General features: G+C 36.8%; 1 protein-coding gene across 3 annotated transcripts in view; it reads right to left on the reverse strand.

Annotated features, from left to right (window-relative positions):
* PCSK5 (proprotein convertase subtilisin/kexin type 5) overlaps positions 1-24,104 on the reverse strand; it is a 225,664-nt gene that overhangs the window by 45,016 nt on the left and 156,544 nt on the right. For 2 of the 3 annotated variants that reach the window (XM_083884563.1, XM_083884562.1), the window contains exons 14-21: positions 23,373-23,516; positions 21,572-21,674; positions 20,820-21,013; positions 19,350-19,434; positions 17,254-17,351; positions 16,716-16,845; positions 15,525-15,640; positions 699-801 (exon numbers count right to left, since the gene is read on the reverse strand). In XM_083884563.1, coding sequence (XP_083740689.1) covers positions 699-801; positions 15,525-15,640; positions 16,716-16,845; positions 17,254-17,351; positions 19,350-19,434; positions 20,820-21,013; positions 21,572-21,674; positions 23,373-23,516 — 973 coding nt within the window. Of the gene's footprint in view, positions 1-698; positions 802-11,698; positions 13,776-15,524; positions 15,641-16,715; positions 16,846-17,253; positions 17,352-19,349; positions 19,435-20,819; positions 21,014-21,571; positions 21,675-23,372; positions 23,517-24,104 lie in introns of those variants that run through there. The other variant, XM_083884564.1, reaches the window with a different exon arrangement.

The following is a 24,104-nucleotide window of genomic DNA, read 5'->3' on the forward strand; positions in this document are numbered from 1 at the left end:
GATTTTCTTTCCTTGTCTTAGAGTATCTGTCTTATGATCCTGTTTCCATGCCAGTGGAAGTGTCAGCTGGCTACAACATAATCCAGTGCAACAGAACCAGAGTTATTTGCGTGAGAATACAGCTATGGGTAGGATGTGTATAAAACCAGTAGTCTTCTGGAACATCTGTGACATGACCTAAACATAAACTTCTGATTTGCAAAGTCCTGTGGAAAAGCTTCTATCTAGTTCTGTTCAATCCTCATGGCAGGTTAGAAATGTCATCCTAACCTGTAACACCTCAGTTAGGGAATGGTGTTAAGGTGCTATGAATATCTTCCAAAATCAGCCTCAGCATCCATACTTGTGCCTTGAGCCAATCCTTGTAGCTGTGTAGAGCTAAGATGCACTAGATCCTTGTTGTTAAAATTGTCAGTTGTGATTCCAGCAATTATGATTTAGAAAGGATGACAATGAAAGAAAGTCTATTTTACATATAAAAAGGAATTTTTCTTTATTTGTGGGAATCATGCTGCTAAACACTAACTGTTTACGTAGCCAGCTATTTTGTTTACATAAAAATGTTTTTTTCTCAAGTCCCCAGGATTTTTTTGCTCTAGATACTTCTTGCTTCCATAGTCTCTGCTAAGCAAAATACAGCCACTTCTCCAGATGATGAAGTGAGATCTTTGTACTGCACTGTGCTAGAAGACAATTACCTTGTGAGTGGGCAGCTGATGCAGTTGTCTGATTCAGGTCCAATGCATTTCTGACAGGATGTTGGACATAACTGGCATTCTTGAGAATCATCAAGATATTCCCCTGTTAGAAAAAAGAGGTTTACTTCAGATCAATCTTCTCACAAATTAAAAATAAAACCAAAGGAAGAGAAAAAAGCACCAAACTTTCCAGGTTGGAAAACATGATGATGAAGAGGAATTGGACCTCTTTTTAATTACTGAAATGAGCACATTTCCCTGTGGCATCAGGAAAAAAAGTACTGGCTCCCTTGGGGAACCAGGATAATCAGACCTGTTTGTTGTTAACTAATTTTCCTTTTCAATGTGAAAGAGTGATTTTTGTTGTTTTTGTTAATTTATTTTGCATCAGTTGAAGCAATGAGACTTAAGATTCATGAGTTACATCAAAATTAATGCTACAGAGGAGTATTTATTATGTCTATTGAGCTTGATTGCAAGCTGCAGTGTAAAGGGTTTGCTGTCATGGATGTGGATATGTTACATGAGGAGATGGACTTGACCAAGCTTCCATCAGTCAGAGACCTGTTGGTGCTTCCCAAACCTCTAGCTATAGCACATTTTGTCTCCCCCACAGGCTGCTGGTGGAAAACTCCCCATCCAAAAGACTTAGGCTTGCATTTTGGCTGAAATGAAACTTGGTGCAAAAGTGCACATTTGGACCTGAAATAAAATTTTATAGTATATGGATTTCTACCTTAAAACTCAGCTAAAGATATAAACATTTTCAGATCATGAATACACTAGTGCTGCTCTGCTGCTGAAGTGCAAAGTTTGCTTCTTTATTTACTGAATATTAATTAAAAGATATATACAAATTGGTAAGCTGCATGCCTGATACCTCTTAGGGCAGAGGTTTGGTAAGTAGTATGGATACTTTATGTGTGGTATCATGTGGGGACAGTAAACTGATTTATCACACACTTTTATAAAGCTCAAGATTGGGTCTTTTATGTTTGTTTTGGGAAAATTTATTATAAACGAGTTTACGTATTTAAGCAATTGGGTGTTCCTTCGTTCTTGAGTAATTGAAGAGGATGGGCAAAAAGTCCTATATAATACATAAACCCTGCAGTTTCTATGGATACTTCAATATCGAGCAGCTCTTTCCACTTGCATTGCTGCTGGAATACCCAGATCTGGCAAATATAGTGAATTTTAGGAATCAAAACTCAAATATGGAATGACTTGGGTTTGGCTCTCACTTGCAATAAGTTCCTTTACATTTGAAGAGCAAATGCACCATACAAGCAACCTCTTATATCAATTCAAAACAATTTAGAGAGGAAAAAATATAAAAAATACTGCAAATAATGTTCCTGTCTGTTGTGCTTTTTACAGTTGGGTTTTTACATATTAAATAGTACTAAAAATATATATATAGTAGTTGAAATCTCTAGTATGAGATATGAGCTAGGATAGTACTTACATACCTAAGGGGACAGGGGCAGTATAGTTATAAAGGCAAACTGACTGGAACATCTAGCCAACATTGGGTGAAACCTGGGGTGCCCAAAATGTAGGCAGAGATGTAATATTGGTTTTGCAATGGTCATGTGTCTTCTAAAGAGAGGATAAAAGACAAGCCAAAAGCCAGGGATAGAATCACATAAACCATTAAGAAAATGCTCCTCAGAGGTTGTTCTGGGATCAATGCTAACTAGGGAGAAGTTCACACTGGAAGAAAATTAAGTCTCCTGAGAGATCAGGGCAACAGAAGTCTTTGAATACATACATGTTCACAAATTTTTATAGTTCTCATAATGCAAAGAGCGACTTGTATACATCTTTATCTGTATCTCTATATATCTATGTATGTATTTCCATACTTTTATATAATTCTTTGCATGCCCATAAAGGCCAAACTTTGAATTTTTTAAATTGACTAGTTCCATGGAGCTGATGCAGCATTTCTGAACTAAAACACTGCATACTTTATGAGTAATTACTTTATAGCAGACTAAAACTAAGAACATTTGGAAAAGCTGTTAGATACATAATTCAGCAGGATTCTAAATTTTTCAAGATGTTACTCAGATAACATTGTTGTATTGATGCATAATACCAAATATTTATAATTCTCACCTCCTAGAAAAAAAAAAAATAAAGAAAAGGATGGCCTTCAGTCCATTGACAGATTTGGCTAATGTAAGCCTCTTGAGCCTTTTTGGTAACTATCCAAAGGATGTAACATGGAATCCCATGTTCTCAAATGCTTTATGAGATTTTAATATAAAATTTTGTCATGGTTTAGGGATCATAGTCCCCAATTCTGTGACCTCACTGAGACTCACCTAAACCAGATGGCACTCGCTTGCTTCCCTTCCCCTACTCTTTCCCTTCCCCCTTTCCTCTCCGGGGATGGAGTTGAAAATTAGAGGCACAAAAAGATGAAAATCACAGATTGAGATACAAACATTTAATGGAAACAGCAATGAGATAATAAATCAGCTATGATGTTAATAACAAAAGGCTGAAATTATTTACATGGAAAATAAAACAATACTGGACTGTTTTGCCCTCCACCCTTTCCCTCACCACTGGAAGGAGAGAGCAAGTCCCTTTGCTTGCCCCTCAAAAGTGATGTGAGAGGCAATAACCTAAGGGTCTGGCCATGCCCCCTTCCCACATAGTATAAGAAATTAATTTTTTCCTGGCTGAAACTAGGACAAATTTTTATATATATATACATACACACACATAGACACACGTACACACACATATTTGGACAATAATACAACCATGAAAAAATACAGTATCTGAAAAGGCTTTGCATTGCAGGTCTGGTTCTTGAGTGTTTTATTCTATTGGCTTTACATCACTGGGAAATATGTCAGGGTGACTTTATTACATAATTCCTTCTCTGATGTTGTTTTGTGATACGTATTAGAAAACTTTTCTATTTCTCCTTTACTCTATTTGCCCACACTATCTGTCTGCTTATCTTGTGTGCCTATCCACTGGACCTAAGATGCTAATTCATACACCTCAACTATGCATTCACACATTGCAGAAGTATTAGTTTTTAAAGGTTTTAGTTATTTCTATGTTAGGCCTTTCATTGGAAGTGGTGTAATTCGTTTCAGCTGTGCTTGGAATAGTGCCAGGAAGACCAGTTCTGCGGCTCTGAACTGAAGCATTTTAATGAATACTATTATAAGAATGTGCACCAGAAAATACTTACATATTTGGCCCTCTGAATTGCAAATCACATCTAGAAATGTAGGCACGATATGTTAACAAAATAATTTTTGGTGGATATTCAAAGAGTTAACACTGAAATTCAAAACCAAAGATTTTTAAACTATTCCACAGGGTAGTTCAACCATCTTGGCAGAACTCCTTGCAAGCAATGTATTTCTTTACAGATCTCACTAGATGAAAACAGGCTGCCAAAACCTCAAACCTTTTCTTCTTTTCTGTATTAGAAATCTTTATCTGTCTAACATACTTAATAGAGCAATATTCTCAGCAATGTGTCTTCACTTAGCTTTCAATCAGGCAGTGGTCATCAGTAACTTTGGATCACCTCATATTTCTCATTCATTATGGTGTTCTGTTACGTCGTTACCTTGCATTTGCCACATTGTTTAAAAAAGGAATTGGAGATTTTGTAGGAATAATAATATGTTAACAGACTTAATTCCTCATAATAGGAAGATTTTAATGTATAATTTTTGTATTCAGAATTAGAAATGTTTAACTCCATATTTGGGCTACATCAGGTTTCAAGTTGTGCTTTTAACTGCATTCAAAATGCTTAGTTAATACTTATTGCTCAGTTCCTATCAGTTCATATGATGCATTTTAAAGTGAGGTAAGAACTATTCTTTTCATTAAGGAGGTAGAAACCTGAGTTGCAATAATATAATCAAATTAGTTTGCAATAGCAAACTAGAACCTGTCTCTCCTGAGCCCCACTCTGGAGCATTTGTCATTGTTGTCAAGTCATTCTATGTCTTTGCATCAGCAGCATCAAGTGTACCTTTATCTTGTCACTATTTCTCTATTGCTTTCCAAAGCCTGTGCCATTCCTTGACAGCACATGGTATTTCAGGAGATCACTTAGATGAGGGTGTGAATATCCTTGTCAGTTATGCATGGAGGTACAGACTTTTATGTGCTGGCTGTCATAAATCCTTTTCTCTTGTAGTCCCTCTGTGAGACTTTGTCACTGCAAGTCATGTGCTACTTCCCCACTTTGTTTGATTGAACAGCACTTTATCTAATTTTAAAATGCTCTTTATTGTTGTCCTAGGTTGACAGTGCTCTCTATCCCATAATCCCATATCGTGGACTCCCTTGTTATGTTTAAGAGGATAAATCTATATTTAGCAATCTATAACATTGCCACAATGGCTTTTCCTTAAAATCAGTTGAAAAAAATGACCTTATTTCCTCCATTTTGCTTGCTTACTTTCATGGAAATTTGGACATGGATTTCATACTTGAGCTCATTGTATGTAATGTTAATAATAATAATAATAGTAATAATAATAGTAATAATATTAGTAGTAGTAGTTATAGTCATAACTTCCAGGTTATAAAGGTTTGACAAAGCAGATAAACAAAACCTGCCTGGAACTGCTTTTCAGCCATCAGCTGTGAGAACTGAAATAAGTTGGTCTTAGGGACCAACTTTTCCCTGCTTTTTCTCAAGCTTAGCTGTGAAATATTTTATTTTGTCTGGCTTGTGGGACCAACTCCTTGAATTCGCTGAAGAAACATTTATTCATAAAGTGTAAGTAGATAACCAAAGCTAACTTGCATATAAAAATCCATGCAAATTCACTCTGAAGATTCTTTTTAAAGTTTCTCCTTTGCTTAGCCCAAGGCCTCAGTGTTTGATAGATTAAAGCTCCCTGAAAGAAATCTTACTATAATGTCCATGTTGTAACATTTTCAAGATGAAGACATTTCTTCTACTCTCAGATTTGGCATTTGAACAAAATTTGCATCTGGTTTCCACTTATTTGTCTAGCTTCAGATTTAAGTCTTCTGCTAATTACACAATATCCAAATTTCTGTCTCCCTGTTCCGATGCACAGAAGAGAAAAATTTTTGGATATTATTGAGGTGATGAGAAGGTTTCAGGATTGAAAAGATTGAAAATCTTCTTTTCAAAAGTGCTCTAGGCAGTGACAAATGAGAAGGCTGAAAATAGAATATTGATTCCAAAGTCACTAAATCTCCCCCTTGTGCCAAGGGGCAAAGCAGAACCTTGAAAAGGATAGAACATCTCTTCCCTGAATAGCTGTGTGCTGAGTGTGATATAATGATTTTAGGATGAAAGGCCCTTTTGTTGGAGGATTAGGTGAGATCACACAGAGTGACTCAGGTTAGCTCTAATCATGACAGTGAGGAGTGAGGAAATTGCCTTTATCAGACTCCACGGTCTTACATGGCCCTCTATGCTTTTCCCTGCAGAACAAAATCACTCACATTAGCCTAAGCTGTCTTATTTATTTCTAACACAAAAGGATTTTCCCTTCCCCTTTACAATGTGCACTTCTCCCTCCATTTCTACGTAGTATTGATACAACTGTCGTTAGAAATCCATTGAAGAGCCAGAGCCCTCAGCAGTGGGCATCAACACACCCCAGAAAGACTTTATTACTTTTTTAAAAATCACTGTTAAATCTCAATTTCTACCAAATTTTTTGGCATTTAAAGAATTTGGTTAAAACTCCATTTGTACTAATTATGCAGATAGTTGGAAGCGTGAGCTGGCTGGGTTCATGGTTTCTCCCCTTGCCTATGTAAGCACCTATGTCAGAGCCTGGCAAGGTGTTCTGCTGCTCACCTATGGCCTGAAATTTTACAGCCCCACAAGAAGGGAAGAAGGGAAATGGAACGTGTGGAGCTATATCAACAAAGCTTTGGTTTGTACTCTTCTCACTTGTTGAATGAGGAAGAAATACCACAGCATTCTCAAAATTTTAGACTCACAGTGGAAAAAAAAAAGGCACTCAACTTCTTCATTTCTTGAGCTTTCCAACTGGAAATTTTCCTGGTTTTTGTTTTCAAGCTTCCCATTCTTCATGAAATCTGTAGCTGAGAATCTTCTAAAGGGCAATGGAATGGAAACACCTGAACCTGACTGAAAATTATTGCACAGTGCTGACAGTAGTGCTTTGGAAAACTAGGTAGTTGCTTGTGAAATACAGAAACCAAATGTAGCATGCTTTGAATAAAGCTGATGTTATTAGCACATGGAGTACATTAAAGATAGAATCTTTGAGTGCTGGAGGAAAACACACATCAGAGGCAACCAAGGTGTCAGCAGTGTCTCTCCTTTGTTATAAAGCAAGGAGCATGAACTTTATATACACAGAGCCTTCCTGACCACTGCAGGATTTCTGTAGTCTGATTTGAATAGACATAAACCTGAAGTGGGAAGAGCTGGATGCTTTGGGGCAGTATTTCAGTGATGTCATCCATCTTAGGCTAAGAAACTCCTGCACAGGCTGTTCATACTGGACATCTTCAACTTAATCAGGATATGAACAGAGATCTGATGATAACTGGGGAGATTTTAGCAGGTCCCAAGATGTAACAACATAGATTTGTACTATTAATCAAATGCAATTTCTGTAATTTGCAGAGACAAAGGCATATTAAAGCCCGAAAGAAACCTTCTGTAAAGACACAAGTATGTTCTTGGAATTAAGGAGCAGATCAAATTAAATCTTTTAATGAGTGGTATAAAAGTCTAAATTTTATTCCCATCTGTAACTGTCCAGCCTCCTCAATACACTTACACTGGTGATCTTCCCTTGCTTGAAATCTTCTCTAGTTCCTGGTCTCCACCTCTGGATATTTTTTTTTTATGATTACAGATTACATTCTCTTTAACAATCACATGTTGATGATATAGCTCTCCTAATTCAGATATAGCTGCAGAGAGGCTTTGTGAAACTGTTTAGCAGCAGGAACTAATTTTGAATCCTCCTTTTAGCTTTGAAAGTGTTCAGAGAGGCTATGCTAAAGGCAGACACAGCAAGACCAACATTTACACAACTTAAATTTGGTATGGCCTTGCTCTTGTAGTAAGAAAAGGGACTATTTTATTTGGGAATGAATATTTGAGTTATTTTTTTGGTTTTATCCAGTGGCATTGCACAGAATGGTCCATTAGCATAGTCATGAGCACAACAGCTGACAGCAACCTGATCCGTGGGGACTGGCAATCAGAAGCTAGACTTTCCTTCCAACCCACATCTCAAAGAACATCTTTGAGGAGACATCACGAGGAGGGCAGTGGGCAGGCCAAGGACAATTGTAAATCAAAAAGTTATGCAGTATTATCGGAATTATAATTAAATCACATTATTCATGCTCCAGTAAACATTCAGTGTTACTGTTGAATTTGCATGATAGAACCATTAGTTCTCCTTGGGTAAACAAGTACTCACTGCTCATCTGTGCTCTGGCTTCTCAGTGCCAGGCTGATTGGAAAAATGAGTACTTAATCACCTCATTGCTCTCTACTGTTTTCTGATGCCTGAGTAGTTTTTGCTTTGAAAAGTATTGCTGGTTTCCCAGAAGACCTTCAACAAATCCATCCCCCAAACACTCAGAAAAACCAATAGATGATTGTAGGAGAGTCATTCTTCTAAGCTTCTCATGTCATCTTTGGCAGCAAATACATGACCTGCTCATATATTTGCTGCCAAAACCCAACAAAGACCAGCCTTTGGTGCAGCATTTGTTGAGTCTGCATTTGTTGCTTACTGACATTTCTTTTTAAAAACACTCAGAGCTTCCTTCCCCATAATGTGTTTTTCTTTGACTATAACTCCCATTCTGAAAGTGAAAATTCTGATTTTATGTGTAAACACTGCTTTTTAATCCAGAAAAGAAGTCCTTCAGGATAATTTCAAGCTCAGGTATTAAACATTAACTCTGACAACATCTGGTACACTCACACAGCAGGTGAACATTATTGCAGTCTCTCTGGCTTTATCCTGAGGAATTCAGAACAATTTTCCTAGTAATACTTCAAGTTACTGTGCTCTGAGAAATCACAGAATGTCCAAGGCCTTTGATAGATCCAAATCCTTTTTGCTCATTGGTGTGGAACTAGTGATGGAAATGTGGGTGTTGGTTGCACTTCCATTGGTTGGATGCTATACTAACGTTCAGAGCCTTAGTTTGTTCATAGGGACACTACACTCACAACTCTTTAATTCTTGCTAATGAGGAGGATTTAAGCCCCAACAGAGCATCAAGACAAGTGGTAGTAAATAATCAGACAATCATCTATTTCAATAAAAAATAGAAATCTCACAAATTAGTTTAAGTAAGACATGTAATTAAAATTACATTAAACAGATTTTTTCCCTAGTAAAAAAAATGCTCATCAAAAATATATCTTCAGCCCTTTTTTTCAGTTATTGAAATTCCCTATTCTGAAAAAGGTCATGCAAGTTGTTGCGCATCCATTTCCTTTCGATGAAAACTTGACTAGGGTTTTTATTTGTATGCTATAAAACTTTTTTAATGCTTGCTTAAAATATCCAGACATCTAATGGTAAAACTTTTCTTGGTTCATTCTGTACCAATGACAGCACAATGGCATATCCTATATAAATATAAGGCATGGTAATTGATCATAGACAAGTTATTGTTCAGCGAGTTGCACTGCAAATTAAAAACTTTGACTCATACAAGCAATCTCTTACATGTCTTTACAGGAATCTTGAATTTATAATAGGCCTTCTTACAACCATTCAGTTCATTAAATATATTCATTAAAAGCTAACATACAGCTATTAAGAGAATTAACTTGGTCATCAGCAGTCGTAACTTGCATTTAGTGATGGGTGAAATTGCTGTAGATAGCTCTAGTGCTCCTGCATATAGGTTTACTCATACCTCTGTCAATCCTCTTACAATCTGACTGTGGCACAAGCAGAAGCCTGCTATTACACAATAGATTCTGTTGCAAGAAATTTGACATGACATTGTAAGGCTGCAATCACAACTGAGGTTGGGGTAGTCTGTAAGGTCTCATAGGGAAATCTTTACTAAGAAACAGTGTGCTTTACAGAGGGGAAGTTTGCAAAGCCTACCCAGGAAGAGGCTGGGAGTGCCAGTGGATACAGGTAAGTGTGGGTAGGCAGGGGCTAAGCCAAATGTCCCAGGAGCTGCTGGTCAGAAGCATAAGATTTCCACTGACCTCTTCTGGCATCTGACCCTACAGTACTGGTGTGTGGCTGAGGTGAAGAGCTGCAGCTAAAAAGGGAGCAAGGCTGGAACTTCATTGCAAGGAGTTATGTTTCCAAGGAAACATAAAATTACACCCCTGCACAACAGGCTTTGGCAGGATGTTCTGCGGGTCTGAGGCATGGTAAACTCTTTTTAGCATGTATAATTTTTTGGTTTTTTTTTTTTTGGTTTTTTTTTTTTTTTAAACACAGTTGTCTTTATTTAAGAACTTTGGGACTTTTGGTGAAGAAAAGGTCTAGATGTATGTCCAATTTGCATTTAAATCAAGGGTTCTCCTAGACAAATATGAACTGGGAAATACCATGTTCTAAATATAATGGCATCTTCAATTTATCACTCCTTTTTGACTTGTGGTATAACTAAAATTAAATCAGTGAACAGATTTAAACTGATACCAAGGACAGTCTTTCCTGACATAGGGAAAATTATTATTTTGTTCATACTTAGTAGCATCTGATCGTTCTGAAATGGTCTGTATTCTTCCTGTGTGTCATCAACAGTGTCAAATACTGAACACACCAAAGTACTTGTCGTTGAATCAGAGAGGGAGGAGCAGTCACCTAAGAAAACTCTGCAGCTGGGAACAAACTAACTTCTTTCAACTGTGATCCTGTTGCTGCAGTGGTCCTCTAGTACAAGTACTAGCTATAGGCTGCTTACAAATTTTGCATGCCTCTGACAACAGCTATTAAGACATAACAAACAAAGATGATCAAAGAGTCTGAGCTGATACCAGAAAATTCTGATTTTCAGCCTAAAACAAAGATATATCCTTACTTGTCTGCTCATTTGGAAGATGAAGGTGAGATAGGAGCTGAAGCAAGCAGTTCTTCATAGAAGACTGTAGGCAACTTTTTTTTCCAGGTGTGGTCTCACCAAACTACTGCTAAGAATGTGCCATCCCACATATGCATGCTTCTGGGGGACTGACACAGAAACTGTGGGAATGATGACTAACTCCTTGTTTTGAAGCCAGGTCAAAACAGGTCAGTGACAATGAGATGTCTAAGGCCAAAAAGTGGTGGGTGTTCTTGCAGGAAATTCTTTACATGGCCTCAAATGTGCTTAAAATGTCATCTGAATATATGAGCCCTTGGATGAACTGCTATTTTGCTCTCCACTCAGGCTGTGGGATTGAACAAGAGCATCAGCTCATGCCAGTGCAGGAGCTCACCCTTCAGGGGTTACAAAGAAGGCTGCACAGAGTCCTTTTGATCTGGGGCTGTTCAGGGGGCACTTTGTGGCTGTGATCTGAGCTACATGTGGACAGACACCAACACAGCACTGTGCAAGTGGCCACTCTGTATGGCTGTGAAGATGAAACCTTCCTTCTTGACTGCCTGAGCCAATAGGTAGTTACAAATCTTGCTTTTTAATCCTGAACACACAACAGATTAGACCCATCACAAACTCTTACAGATCAGAGAAAGTCAACATTGTTACCCACTAGGTTCAGATATGGCTGTATGTTATTACACAAAAGGTGTTCTCCATGTATACCAGATATTTCTGCAGTCATAAATTCCATCGCTTAAACTAAAAGAAGTTTGTAATAAAACTAAATACCCAGGTATCTAAGTGATCTATACCACAGAGCTACCTACGCCCTTCAACAAAAATGTTAAACACATGGATCAACATGTTTTTCCAGACCAAAAGAACAGGAATTTAGGTTAATTTAATAGAAAAAATAAAATATGGAATAACATTGATTTTGGCCAATATCAATTACAACAGAACTACCCTATTTTACAAATAACAACTGAACATTTTACACATGTACAGTATTTTTTTCAGTAAAAATGAATTTAGTTAGAACAATGTCAGTTTTTTTAAAGAAAACAGTTATTAATTTCTTCTCTATAATAGTGTTAGAGACATTTGTAAGTATCCAAACAGATTCTTTACAATCCATTACATAATTAAATCTCAATAGTGAATATATATTTATATATATCATATATAATATTAACTTAAACTTTGAAAGCATTATGTTCTATTTAAACACGCTATACTGAGAAATGAGGCAGTAACAGACTAGTAGTTAAACTAGCACAAATTTGAATGTTTATCAGGAAATTTGTAATGGGCACCAAAAGAGCTTGACTATACTTTTGTCATAACTGAACCTGGCTGAAATAGTTTATCTGCTCTCTGCTAAAGAGGACATTACCTCTAAAGATTTGAAATAGTTTGTGAAACATCCACAGTAATTTTTGATCCCCTTTATTTACCAGGATTTATATGCTTAAACAGCTGAAATCCATTTTCTGTTTGTATGTCCTGGAAAGCAAACTGAGAAAGACACTTTGCATGTTTTAAGTATTATCCCCAGTAAACAGTATCTTTGAAGTTCAATTTTCTGTTTTCTGTGAAATAACTGTCTTTTGAACAGTATGCTGAGTGAAGCTGAAGAAGACATATTAAACAGAAATTTGTACTGGCAGCCATGTACCTGGGTAGGAAAAGAGTGAGCCCAGGGCCACTTCTCTAATCCCTCAGGACCATTTTACAGTGAAGTAACTCCATTTGCCTTAGCAGAACCATTCCTGCTGTAATTTCTATTATGAGCAGTTAAATGCAGATTCAGGCCCATCACAGCACCAAGAGAACCACTGATTTATTGCCCTACATGCAATTTTTCCTGGAAGTGTATTTGGCACAATTATAAATCCAGTCCTGTAAACACATCCTTTTGTATATAGTTACACTGGCATCTACATATGGGCACTATGAAATAGTTCCACATATCTGTATGATAATATCCCCTTTTTAAATGAACATTACAAGACAACAATAATTTATGAATACTTCTTACATGTTAGCAATGTTTTCTGACTTCTGAGCATATACATTACTCTCACTTATGCAAATCAAGAGAAGTAATATATTCTAAATTTGTCCACTACAGGAACAGGGTTTCTTATGTTTATTTGAAATAGCTTTGACAATTTAAAAAAATAAAATAAAAATCCTAGCATATCTGTTAATAAGCCACCTGTCTAAAAATGAAATCTATATGACCAAAACCACATTTTGGGCAAACATATATACATACCGCATGTGATACAAAAACCAGCATACAGCAGAGGAAGTAAGAAAGAAATGTGTGCAGAAATGTTCACTTTCCATTTTTTAAAATAGTGTTACAAAAGGGGCAGAACTTAGTCCTGTACTAATGATGTTTCTGATCCCCTCAGGAACTCAAGTTCCCCCTGTCAATACATACAGCACAAAAAAAGACTAATGCAATCTTTTTTATATTGTTTAGTTTTAATCCATGTAAACTTGTGTTGTATTCTTGAAACACTCTTTAAACATCTTGAAGTGGAAAGAAGCAGGAAAGAAGGGAAGAAAAAGAACCTTCAAAAAACAGGAATAATCCTAAGGTTGACAGGAAATCAAATCAAGAGTTAAATGTTAATTTTGGCATCAAATGCTTTGGTCACACAATACTGACTCTGTGATCCTGGATGCTCAGCTCTAGACACCCAGTTATAAAAGGTAGGCGTGTTGTAGTATTTCCATTTAAGTTCCAACAAACAGTTCACCATCTCCCCAGGCAAAGAGGGGGGAGAGGGAGAAAGGTGGCTTGCTTTTTCTTTTTCTTTTTTTTTTTTTTTTTCCTTTTTCAGTAATACGGATTAATCTGTAAGTCTACAGGAGAAGGAGGATGCTGGGAGGTGTCAGTTCACCCCTTTTGTTTACATGTTCTGCAACACAACTGCTGAAGCACTTTCCTCTGGCAGAGATTGTTCTTTTTCACCAGCATACAGAATCCTCCCTCGGCCCAGGACTCTTCCGTGGCTTCCAGAGGGTAGCAGCAAGAGAAGGAGGGGAGGTTGAAGGTTTGGAGAGCACGGCGTGTACAATGGAGGAAGGTTTAATTGGGCAGACATGCAGATTTGGTTGAAGAGACCATTCAGGAGCAGGTAGCAAGTAGGAAATTTGGTCCATCAAAAGGAATTTCAGTCAACAACATTTTTTTTTTTTCAGGAAGAAATATTGTGTGGTCCAACAGGGAATGATTGGTATCCATTTATGAAAAGGAAAAAAGATTAGAAAGAGAATAATTAGAATACAGTGATATTTACAGCAAAGGAATTTGCTCTCAATTTTTATGAATTAAAAGAATAAAACAATCAAACCACAGAAAGAGTAAAACATTCTCAACAGAAATGCAAATCCTGTAAAGTGAGTAGATTGTAAGGCATTGAAATGAGACCCTCTCTGTTTTTGTAAATTAACAGAAAAAAAACCCCAAAACCCTCCTGGACCTTCCTTGTTACCCTAGACTGCTGAGAACACGCGCCGTGTGTTGTGACCCAGCATGGTGCACTGCCATTGCCTGAAGGCCTGCACATCCATGTGCTGCTCTCCCACGAGAGCTGCAGTTGGAAGAATGGTGGTAGTACTGAGATGGGGTATTCTCACCCTCAGGAAACAGTGTGTGTGACTGAGGCTGCACATGTACAAATGAAGATGGATTTATCCAGCTGTATTAAAGACCAAACTGGTATCTCAAATGTTTACATTGCAGAAATCAATTGCAATACTATATTAGCATTACAGTTCTTAATTTGTCTATCTAGATCTATCTTCTTCTGAACTTGCTTTAGACGATAACTCTTGCAATGTCCAGACATGTAAATGGCTCATGACTAGTTTACCAATATCTGCTATGTAACTTTACAATAAACAAGATACTTTTCAAAGTTTGGAAGCCTATATTCCAACAGGAAGGGCAAAGGTCCACAGAAGCGAGACTCACACCTGTGCTCTTTTTTCTTTTTTAAGTCTTCTTAACTCTAGTAAATCCAATGGAAGTAAGCTGGAGCCAAGAGTCACTGTTAGCTTTTTCTATATCTGATGTCAGGTATCTTCCCAGACTTCGTTCTGATATGATTTTTCCTGTTGGATTGCATTTGTTGGGCTCTATTTACAAGTAATTCATGTGGTAACATTTTTAGGGAAGCACAATGTTATCTAAGTGTCTCTGTAATTGTGACATTTAAAAGGAATTAGTGAATAATTAAGCCAATCATATGCAATAAGAAGGCTATCTTTGTTGCCACAGAGAATTTGGAGGAAGTTCAAATCTTCACCCTAAATTGCATGTTCTCTCTTTCCAGAATCCCTTTTTTCTCATTAGTCTTTCACACAAGCCAAGCAGTCCTGCAGGTGATTTAAATCATTTTTACTTACCAGCATTTTCACAGTTTAAAGTAGCAAGATAGATAAATGTAATTCTATTAATAGTACTCTAGGGTCCTCACATAAAAATCTGTTGAAAGCAACAGCTTTTGAACAAATGCTAACGAAGGAAAAGTAGGTTGTTGGTAAGGGGAAAAATTATTTTAGGAAAATTCACGTAAAGTGGATGTGACTAATCTTGCTAACACATGCAAATGTAAATTTCTCCTTTTCATACACCTGAAAAATTTAAAAAGTAGTGTAGACCTTGGTCAAGAAGAAAAGCAGGCCAAACCAACCCGATATATGTAAAAGAAGAAGCTGGCAGTGATAAAATGGATCTTTTCAGAGACTTGCACTCACCATCCTTGCATACTGTTCCAATGACACAGACACCAGTGTCTAGGTTATAGCCATTTGGACAGCTTGTACAGTTTCTGCCTCCTTGGCCACTGCAATCCAAACAGCTGGGATCACATCTGAAAGACAATGGCAAGAGTTTGTCTTCTGGCCTCACCAAATATAAGACTTCGAGGAGACCTCTTTTGTATTGCAAAAGACTTGTTTGTTCTTTCTAGAGGTACTATAATATTACTACTACTAATTATGATAATAAATAATTGACTACCCCTGCAACTCAGTCCTGTTTTTTTCAATCAAAAAAATTCTATTCCAGAGTTTTTACTACAAAGCTGCATTATTCTAGTGAATTGGAACTATGCATAAATAATCAGCAAAAATATCAAGCTGCTGGTGCATACATATGCCAGAAAGGCATGAACTAAAGCTACAGCATAGAAATGACTGATATAATGCCCAGTCCCTACATCATCCATCTGCTCCATTGTCTTTTCACGACATATTGATTGTATTTTTATGGGGAATACACTGAAACACATGGTGATTCCTTTCCTGGCCTGAACTTAGATCTGAGTCAGTAATAAATGATTCCAGAGAGCAACGAATGATATTTATTTCATAAAGTATAGAACAAAAAAAATGTTCCTTCCTTGCACAGCACAACTTTTTCCAAGATTTATCCAGCCATTTGTACACTTCAGTCAGGTAAGCTGTTCTGGACAGTAGTTTAAAATATACCTGTGCTATGTGGAAGAACTGAAATTGTCTATATAAATACTAATTAACTTGCAAAGAAAAAACCCATGGTTTATTTTTTGTTTGCTGTTAAGAAATGCAGATCTTCTGTCAGATTTGTAAATGTTATGCTTCTATGCAAATCTACTTACATGCTCACTACAGGCTGTCCTAAAGTGAAGGTCACACATACATTAAAAAAACCCCTTTTATTTACCTGCATGAATATAAATCACACAACATTATTACTATTATTATTAACAATAATAATAATGATAGTAATATCAACAACTAAAATAATAGTATCTTCTCCTTCATTTACTTCGCATTAAGTATTTTTTGTATTATATATTTTTTTGAAGTCAATAGTATTTTATCTTCTAATAAGTATGATCATTTCCAACATAGTTATAGCTAATATACTGGCAAAATATCAGGTATATCAGCCACTGATCATACCTTTTGCAGCTTTTGTATCCGCTTTCAGTGGAATGATCAAGGTAATAACCACTACTACAGGACTGCACACATCTTCCATCTTCCATAAAGTAACCCTGTGTGCAGTTTATACAGGCATCTACACCAGCACCTTAGTCCAAAGAGAAATTGTTAGAAGGTAGGTACATTATCAAAATAAACAATTACATCATTTCAGTGAATCTTTTTCTGAAATAAATGACTGCAGTTTTAAAGCTCCCACATAATCTACCAGCCATTATTCAATTCCTGGAAGAAAATGGAAGGTATTACTGGAAATCATAGTAAGGTCTACGAAAATTTAAAGAGAGGAATATATGAACTCTTTCAACTAAAGACCTAGATTTCTATGCTAGCTGAAAGAAGTTTGCCATATTTAAAATATAATTAAAAGCTACTAAGAGAATGAAGGATTCATATGTAAACAACCATGTAACACTGTAACTGTGACATAGTGGAATAAAATCAGAGGTAAAATCATACAGGGATGAAATTATGCAAACAAATGTCAGTGGGGTACCTGCACATGTTGCACAGGAACGGTGGCATGGTTCACATTCTCTGCCATTATGGTATTTTCCTTCTTCACAGCGGATAGCACATCTGGTGCCATGCAAACTATTGTAAAAAGGAAAAAAAAAAGCACAGGGCAGATAATGGCAACAGAGGACAACAAGATCATTCACAGTTCAGTAACTCTCTTTTATTCAAAGAACAACCCATATAGTATGAGTCTTCAGCTTCCTTCACTGGTCATATTTCATAAATTTAAAGACACCAATCACTTAAAGAGGGAATGCAAAACAGTTCTGCCCATGGTGAAGTAAAGAAGCTGTTTACAAACTTTTTGTAAATACCACCAACAGGGGACAGCCAAAAATTAACAATGACAAGCAGCACTTAAAATTCAGGCATGTAAAATGCATTTATCCATGAGGACTTTGGTACAGAGTCAGCATTAAAAAAAAAAAAATACTAAGGGACTTGTTAACTGAATGCCAGTTCTGTGTGGCTTGTGAGATTTGCTGAGATTACAGATGGAGGTATTCTGCCTGCAGGCCCTTTTGTGAGGGCACAAAATGTGAGTAATAGTGGAAAAGAAATAGTATAAAGAGTCGCATTTTCATGTATTCCTTGAAAAGTAATTGTTTACTGCTTTCATGTTGTATGGTGCCTATAGCAGTTTGTTGGGGTTTGGGTTTTGTTTGTTTGTTTGAAATTACTTTTTTTAAACAAGGACTTCTCTGCCACATTTACCATTTTCTGTGGAACCTCAGGATTCATCCAATTAAACACTTTCTCTAAAAATGCTCATCAGCTCTGGCGTTTCCCACTCTGAGTGTTAACCATATTTTTACAGATTGAATCCAGCAACAGCCAGGTAAGTTCAGCACCACTGAAAATTTTCAAGAGTGTATTCAGTCTCAGTTTAGAAAATAAACTAGCAATTCAATAAGCTTCACAACACCTGCCTTTCTCTTGTTTTTCCTCAGTGATACACCTCAAAGAGCTTTACAATGCACACAGCTTTATCGTGTTTTTACAGATGGGAAAATAATTTCCCCAAGTTTATTTAATAGGCCAGTAATGGAGCAGATCTGGAATCCAGGTCTCTGAAGACCTACTCAAGGAAGGCCATATTCATTGATACCTCTGCCAAAAAAATGCAAAAAGTATGGAACAATTAAGGAATATGAAATGCATGTCCTGAAAGGCTCCATTTATCTGATATACCCATACATTTTAAAAAATGTTACCAAAAATGACTCTCCATTTACTAAAATTGCTCAAGAATACACAAAGGTTAGGTTTTAATTTTTTTTTTTTAATATTTCAATTTCAATAAAGAAATCCAGCTATTGATGTTCTAGAAGCAGACATTCGGCTTTTACTAAGAGATGAAAATCCACTTTAATGGAACATGAAACTTCAGTGTTAATACCTGTATTCAAAATAATACCTACAGATACTAAACACTGACTTCATATTTTTTTGGTGGCACTAAACCAGCATACAGTCTGTCATGAATATTATAAGATTTTTGACCTTTGCTACTTGGATCCAAAGGTCATTCTTTATAAAGGAGCTTGAAATGCATAGTGCTGTTTTGTATGTTTTACCTATCATTTTCAAGAATAATTAAGTTCCCCTCTGAAGAAAAAAATCTTCCCTGCTTTTTAAAATACATAATCACTGTACTGTAATTGATTTGAGCCCCAGGTACTTGAGATAAGTGAATGACTGGATACATGAAGAAATACAATAAAGATAAGAAAATAATTTCTAACTACCACATGAATGAATCAGAATGATTAATATGATTCATTAGCTCTCCTTCTAAACAAATCCTTGACTGACACACTGTAGGTCAAAAATTGAAGAAGCCAGCTTTCCACATGACTGTGGCTTTTACATTACCTGAAATGAAAGGCCTTCTAAAAATCTGTTGCCAGCCAAATTGGCATACAGGATCACAATTACAGACTAAACAGCATTGGAACATTTGAAATGAGGGCCATGCAAGGTTAAATAACTATCTGATCTTCTTCATTGTGTATCTACAGCCTTGTCTACCTCTTCAGATACCGTGTTTAGAGACATATGTAATTTTCTTACCTTAGGCCATGTCTGCATTCTGTGCAGATTTGGAATTCAACGCAGGTCTTGCAGTTTTCACTACATTTTCGACAAACAACCTTATCTACAAGAGAAAAAAAGAAAACAGCCCAGAAAACCTTGGTCAGTTTTGCTTGATAAAATTGTATGAATATGTTAGTGCATGACTTACTACTTTGTAGTTTGACATTAACATCAAACTAGACTAAACCAGCAAAAAAATTAAAATTAAACATCAAAATATAAAATGGTTTATAATATTTTAATCTGAATTTATAGTTGCACCCTGAGAAAAATGTTTTGAGGCCATTAAAAATTTTCATAAACACTTAAAATTTACATTCACTATTTACAATATGGACTTAAGTCACCTTCTGATATAGCATTGATATGCACTAATGATTGCTGTGTGTTCTTGAAGACTGTCCTGCAATCTTACACTCTACATGCAAGCAGTCTGTCCTGTCTTCCTGATTTGGTGCTAAAAGACACACCCGCATAAACAGATCTGATCTTAACAAAGTAAATACATAACTTACTTAACAACTGTCTTTTTTATCTCTAGAGATCTTTTCTTAAAGAAATGTCTCTCTCCTCAGCCCTGCTGTCTTTTGACATGCAGTGACACATACCCTTCTGAGAAGAAAAACCTGATTTCCCCATTTAATCCTAAATTTTCATCTATCCATCTTAACTTGTATGGAAAAGAGTTCCCTTTACTTTAGCTCTTACACAGTGAAAATAAAAGAATTAAGGCAGGACCTCTTTTTACTAACTCTCAAAACCACACAGCTTCATGCTGTAGAAAGCAGAAGGTTAGGTACCTAGATGAACAAAACTCCTGAGAACAAACTGATCTATTAGGGAGTGTCTAAAGATAAAAGTCATCGCACTTTTAAGAATATAAATCTAAGTATTTTGGATATGGACAGTCTATTTGGCCATCACAGGAGGAAGCTGAAGCCTCATGTCTTAGGATTACAGCTCTTGGGCAGTCACATCACTCTGAGATGCTTAGGTCAGCCAGAAACATTACTTGCAATTGTATCATATCTGAAGAGCCTGTTTTTAGTACAGCTCTGGTTCACTGGCTGTGGCCAGTTTCTCAGCTCTTATTTCTGGTGCCATATAATCTGGCTGGATGGGGAATCATGGTCAGAATGGGTGCTATCTGTCCCTTTCCCAAGTAGTGATAGCCTCTTCTGTCCTTCAGGTAACTTGCTCTTGAGCTGCCCTGGTTCTGCTACTGTTACTCCCAGGTACCCCCAGTTGAAAAGACATCCTGCAGTAAGTGTGTTTTTTTAAATAAAGGAAGATTATTTAGGACATTCTTGATCATACTTGGCAACAATTTAATAAAAGGAGTAGGAAAAGGGATCAACATACACTTTTCCTACTCAGAAACATTCCAGCAACCTCCCCAGATCAAATTCTGTAGCCCACAATACAAAACCAACAAGAAATACTAACTCTTATCCAGGTAAAACCCATCAGGGCAGTTGGTAATACAGCTATTGGTTACTTCATTCAGGTAGTAGCCAGATTTACAGGTCATGCACTGGTCATTATGGCCTCCAACACAGGTTTCACAATTGGGTGAGCATTTTTTACATCGTTTCTTGTCTGCATTGTAGTGACCAGGTGGGCAGGTCGAAACACAGATCCTGCAGACAGCAGGGAAGAGAAGGCATAATTGTTAATGAAATAACCTGCCACCACATTCCTGGACCATGACTGCAAAGCAGAAGTATTTCTCAGCATTGTTGCTTTTCTAATGATCACATGTTTATTAAGATATAACCCTTCAAAGCACTGCATCAAGCTGACTCTTGCATTAATGTCCCCACACATGCTATCTCACCAGCAAATGTCTTGTCAGATAGTTTACAGCATAATTTTTGAGCATCTACATTTCTTCCTATCTTGTTCACTTAATCACATCAGCTGTAACAGCTATGAGAGTCTATAAATACATATATATATATAGAGAGAAAGCTTCTTATGAAAAGCAAAAAAAAAAGAGGTGAAGATGTAATCAGAGAAGGTTTTTTCAAAGCTGTATTTTAAATTCTGATTAGCTAGAGTTTGGGGGTTTCTTAACTCCAAAGAAAATTTTTCAAAATCAGGGGAAAATGAATTATCCATGACTGCACTGAAGAGAAGAGGAAAGGAAGTTAAGATATATACTAAGAAATCAATGAAGTAAAGTTTTTTTCTCTTACCTTGTGTTGTTTTTAGATTTGTAGTAATAGTGCAGGCAGTCAGTACAATGGTCTGGTCCTGGCCCATCACACCCTACTTTACTGCATTCTGCATTGCAGGGACCTGTAATAAAAACAGAATACAGAGAGACAAAGGGATTAAAACTTCTCATTTAAGGGACATCTTAAAACACGGTATTTTATTGCAGAATGCAATTACTCTTCTTCCCTGTGTTGAGGACTATGACTAGCACAGGCAGTTTGGTTTGCTACCTGCACTGTGAGCTAAGAATTGAACTCTGGGGGGCAGAAGCTCTAAGCTAAATGCTGTGCAGACCCTTTGCATAAAAAAACCCATGGGGACCTACATCACCAGTCAGCTGACTGGACATGTAGAGAGACAGCAAGAGTCAAAACCCTGAGACTTTCACATGCCTAAATTGTAAGAGTACAAAAGCCCAAGATTTCCCTTGTTACAAGGTCCCACTCAGAGGCACTCAGGTCAAGCTGTTATTTTACTTACTTATTGCACCAAGACTAAGTTATTCTAAGCATTGGGAAGTCTGAGACTCTGCTATGGGAAAACAAGGGTCAAGCTAGTGAGGAAGCCTGGTCTGATTATATGAGTGTGGAGTGTGCAACTGTGAAGGGGCTTTGGTGCTATCTCAGGTGTTGAGAGTATGACTGCCAAAGTGGCTCCTGTATGTTTCCGAATACCTGCTTGATTTGAATTCAAAAATTCAGAAAAAAAGGCAAGCTTTTTTGACAAGTATCACATCCTAATTTCATTTGGAAATGTGCAAAGACTTCTCTAATTCATAATCAGGAAGGCTACTCTTGTTCCCAAGTGGATATCAAATGCTCCAAGTGACTACCTTGACCCATTGAATCAACACCAGGGCCCCGGTGCTCTGTTCTGCAACACGCTACAAAAAGCTTCAGCTATTACTTGCTGATTCCCGTCTTCCATCTCACCTGCACTCATGTTAGGCTTGATAATGCTTGTGGATCAGTTCCAACTTAAGATATTCTATGATTTTGTTCTTACAGTTTTCAAATAGATCCTTCCTGCTATGGGAGGAGAGAATGACCAAGCCTTGCCTTTACAGAGGTGAACAACGACTATGGCTGAAGCTACAACTTTCAGGACCACTGCTCTCTCCTGAATGAAATGTGTTGAGTTTTCTTCATATAAAAACTTAAGAAGTTAGTGACCTTTACAACAGAGATAGTAGTGTTTCATTACCTACCAAAACAAGGAGTTACATAGCTGTCCCTCTAAAATGGAGACTGTGCAACTCATGCTATGAAAGGAGAATGGAATAACAGAAAATACTAAATTGAACTTTGTCCTCCTTTTCTCTGGCCAGAGATACACCTCAGATTCATCACATGATACTGCTAATGGTGGATTACATGTGAGAAACTGCCAGCTTGACTTATTTTGCAGTACTGAAAATCTAACTCTACTAAAGTCTAATCATCTAATCATAAGGTTGAAAAACGTCTGTAGGGATCAGTGAGAAACAACACAGATGTCAAAGATAATGTTCTTCTCATATATATATATATAAGTATATATAGCTTTATATAATTATATGCAAAACAGTGCATTCTTCATAGCATGTTAAGTGTAGCTTAAAAATACATAACTCTATGCATGCAAACTCAAACACCTAACTTTCAATTACAAAACAAATACTTCTCATCTTTGCTGAAGAATCCAATTCACTGAACATTTTACATATGCAGATTCTCAGGTCATCCTTAAAGCTGTTAAGGGTCCAATAAGTGCACAAACAAAGTAAATGAAAGTACACACCTGAATAGTCATCTGTTGTATAATCTTCTGTAGGGTCTTCAACTGGACTAGAGCGCACTCTTTCCACTTTGGAAAAATCATTTCTTGGTGAGTAAGGCTGGATGGATGTTCCATACAGTACTAAGGACCACTCTTTCAATTTGCCTGGAAGTTAAGTATTATAAAACTGTTTTCAGAACTACTTCTCTTCTCTGTGTCTTACAGAAGTATGTCACTCCTAAGAATGTTGCTATGAGCAGGTATGGAAGACTTTGCTTTTTAAGTAAGTGCAATAGTTGTTTTACTATAAGCTGAGAAAGCATGTTTTCTTCAACCAGATCTTTACACTGTGTTTTCATTGCACCCAAATCTCTTGTACAAGTCTAGCAAAGGTTTGCACCATGGGTTAAACTCAATATAAACAATAAACAAAACATCTGGGCATACAGTTATCTGGAATATGTATATGGTACTGCATAAAGTGGTTTTGCTCTGGATTCCACTTTCCCCTCAAAACACAATTAATTGTCCAGTAATTATTATTTGATATCTTTTAGCTAAGTAGCTGTATTCAGAATTCTGACTTAAGAAAGGGATTACCTAAGATTACCTTTCAATTGACTTTTAGGACACAATTTGATGAACAAGAAAAACCTTCTTTTAAAATCTCTATGGAAGAACATCAGAAGAAGAACCTCTCAAACCAGCATAATTTCTAATTTATTTGTGCCAGTTATTTGGCAGATATGTCAC

Source organism: Zosterops lateralis, assembly GCF_965231275.1.
Source record: "Zosterops lateralis genome assembly, chromosome: Z".
Classification (NCBI taxonomy): domain Eukaryota; kingdom Metazoa; phylum Chordata; class Aves; order Passeriformes; family Zosteropidae; genus Zosterops; species Zosterops lateralis.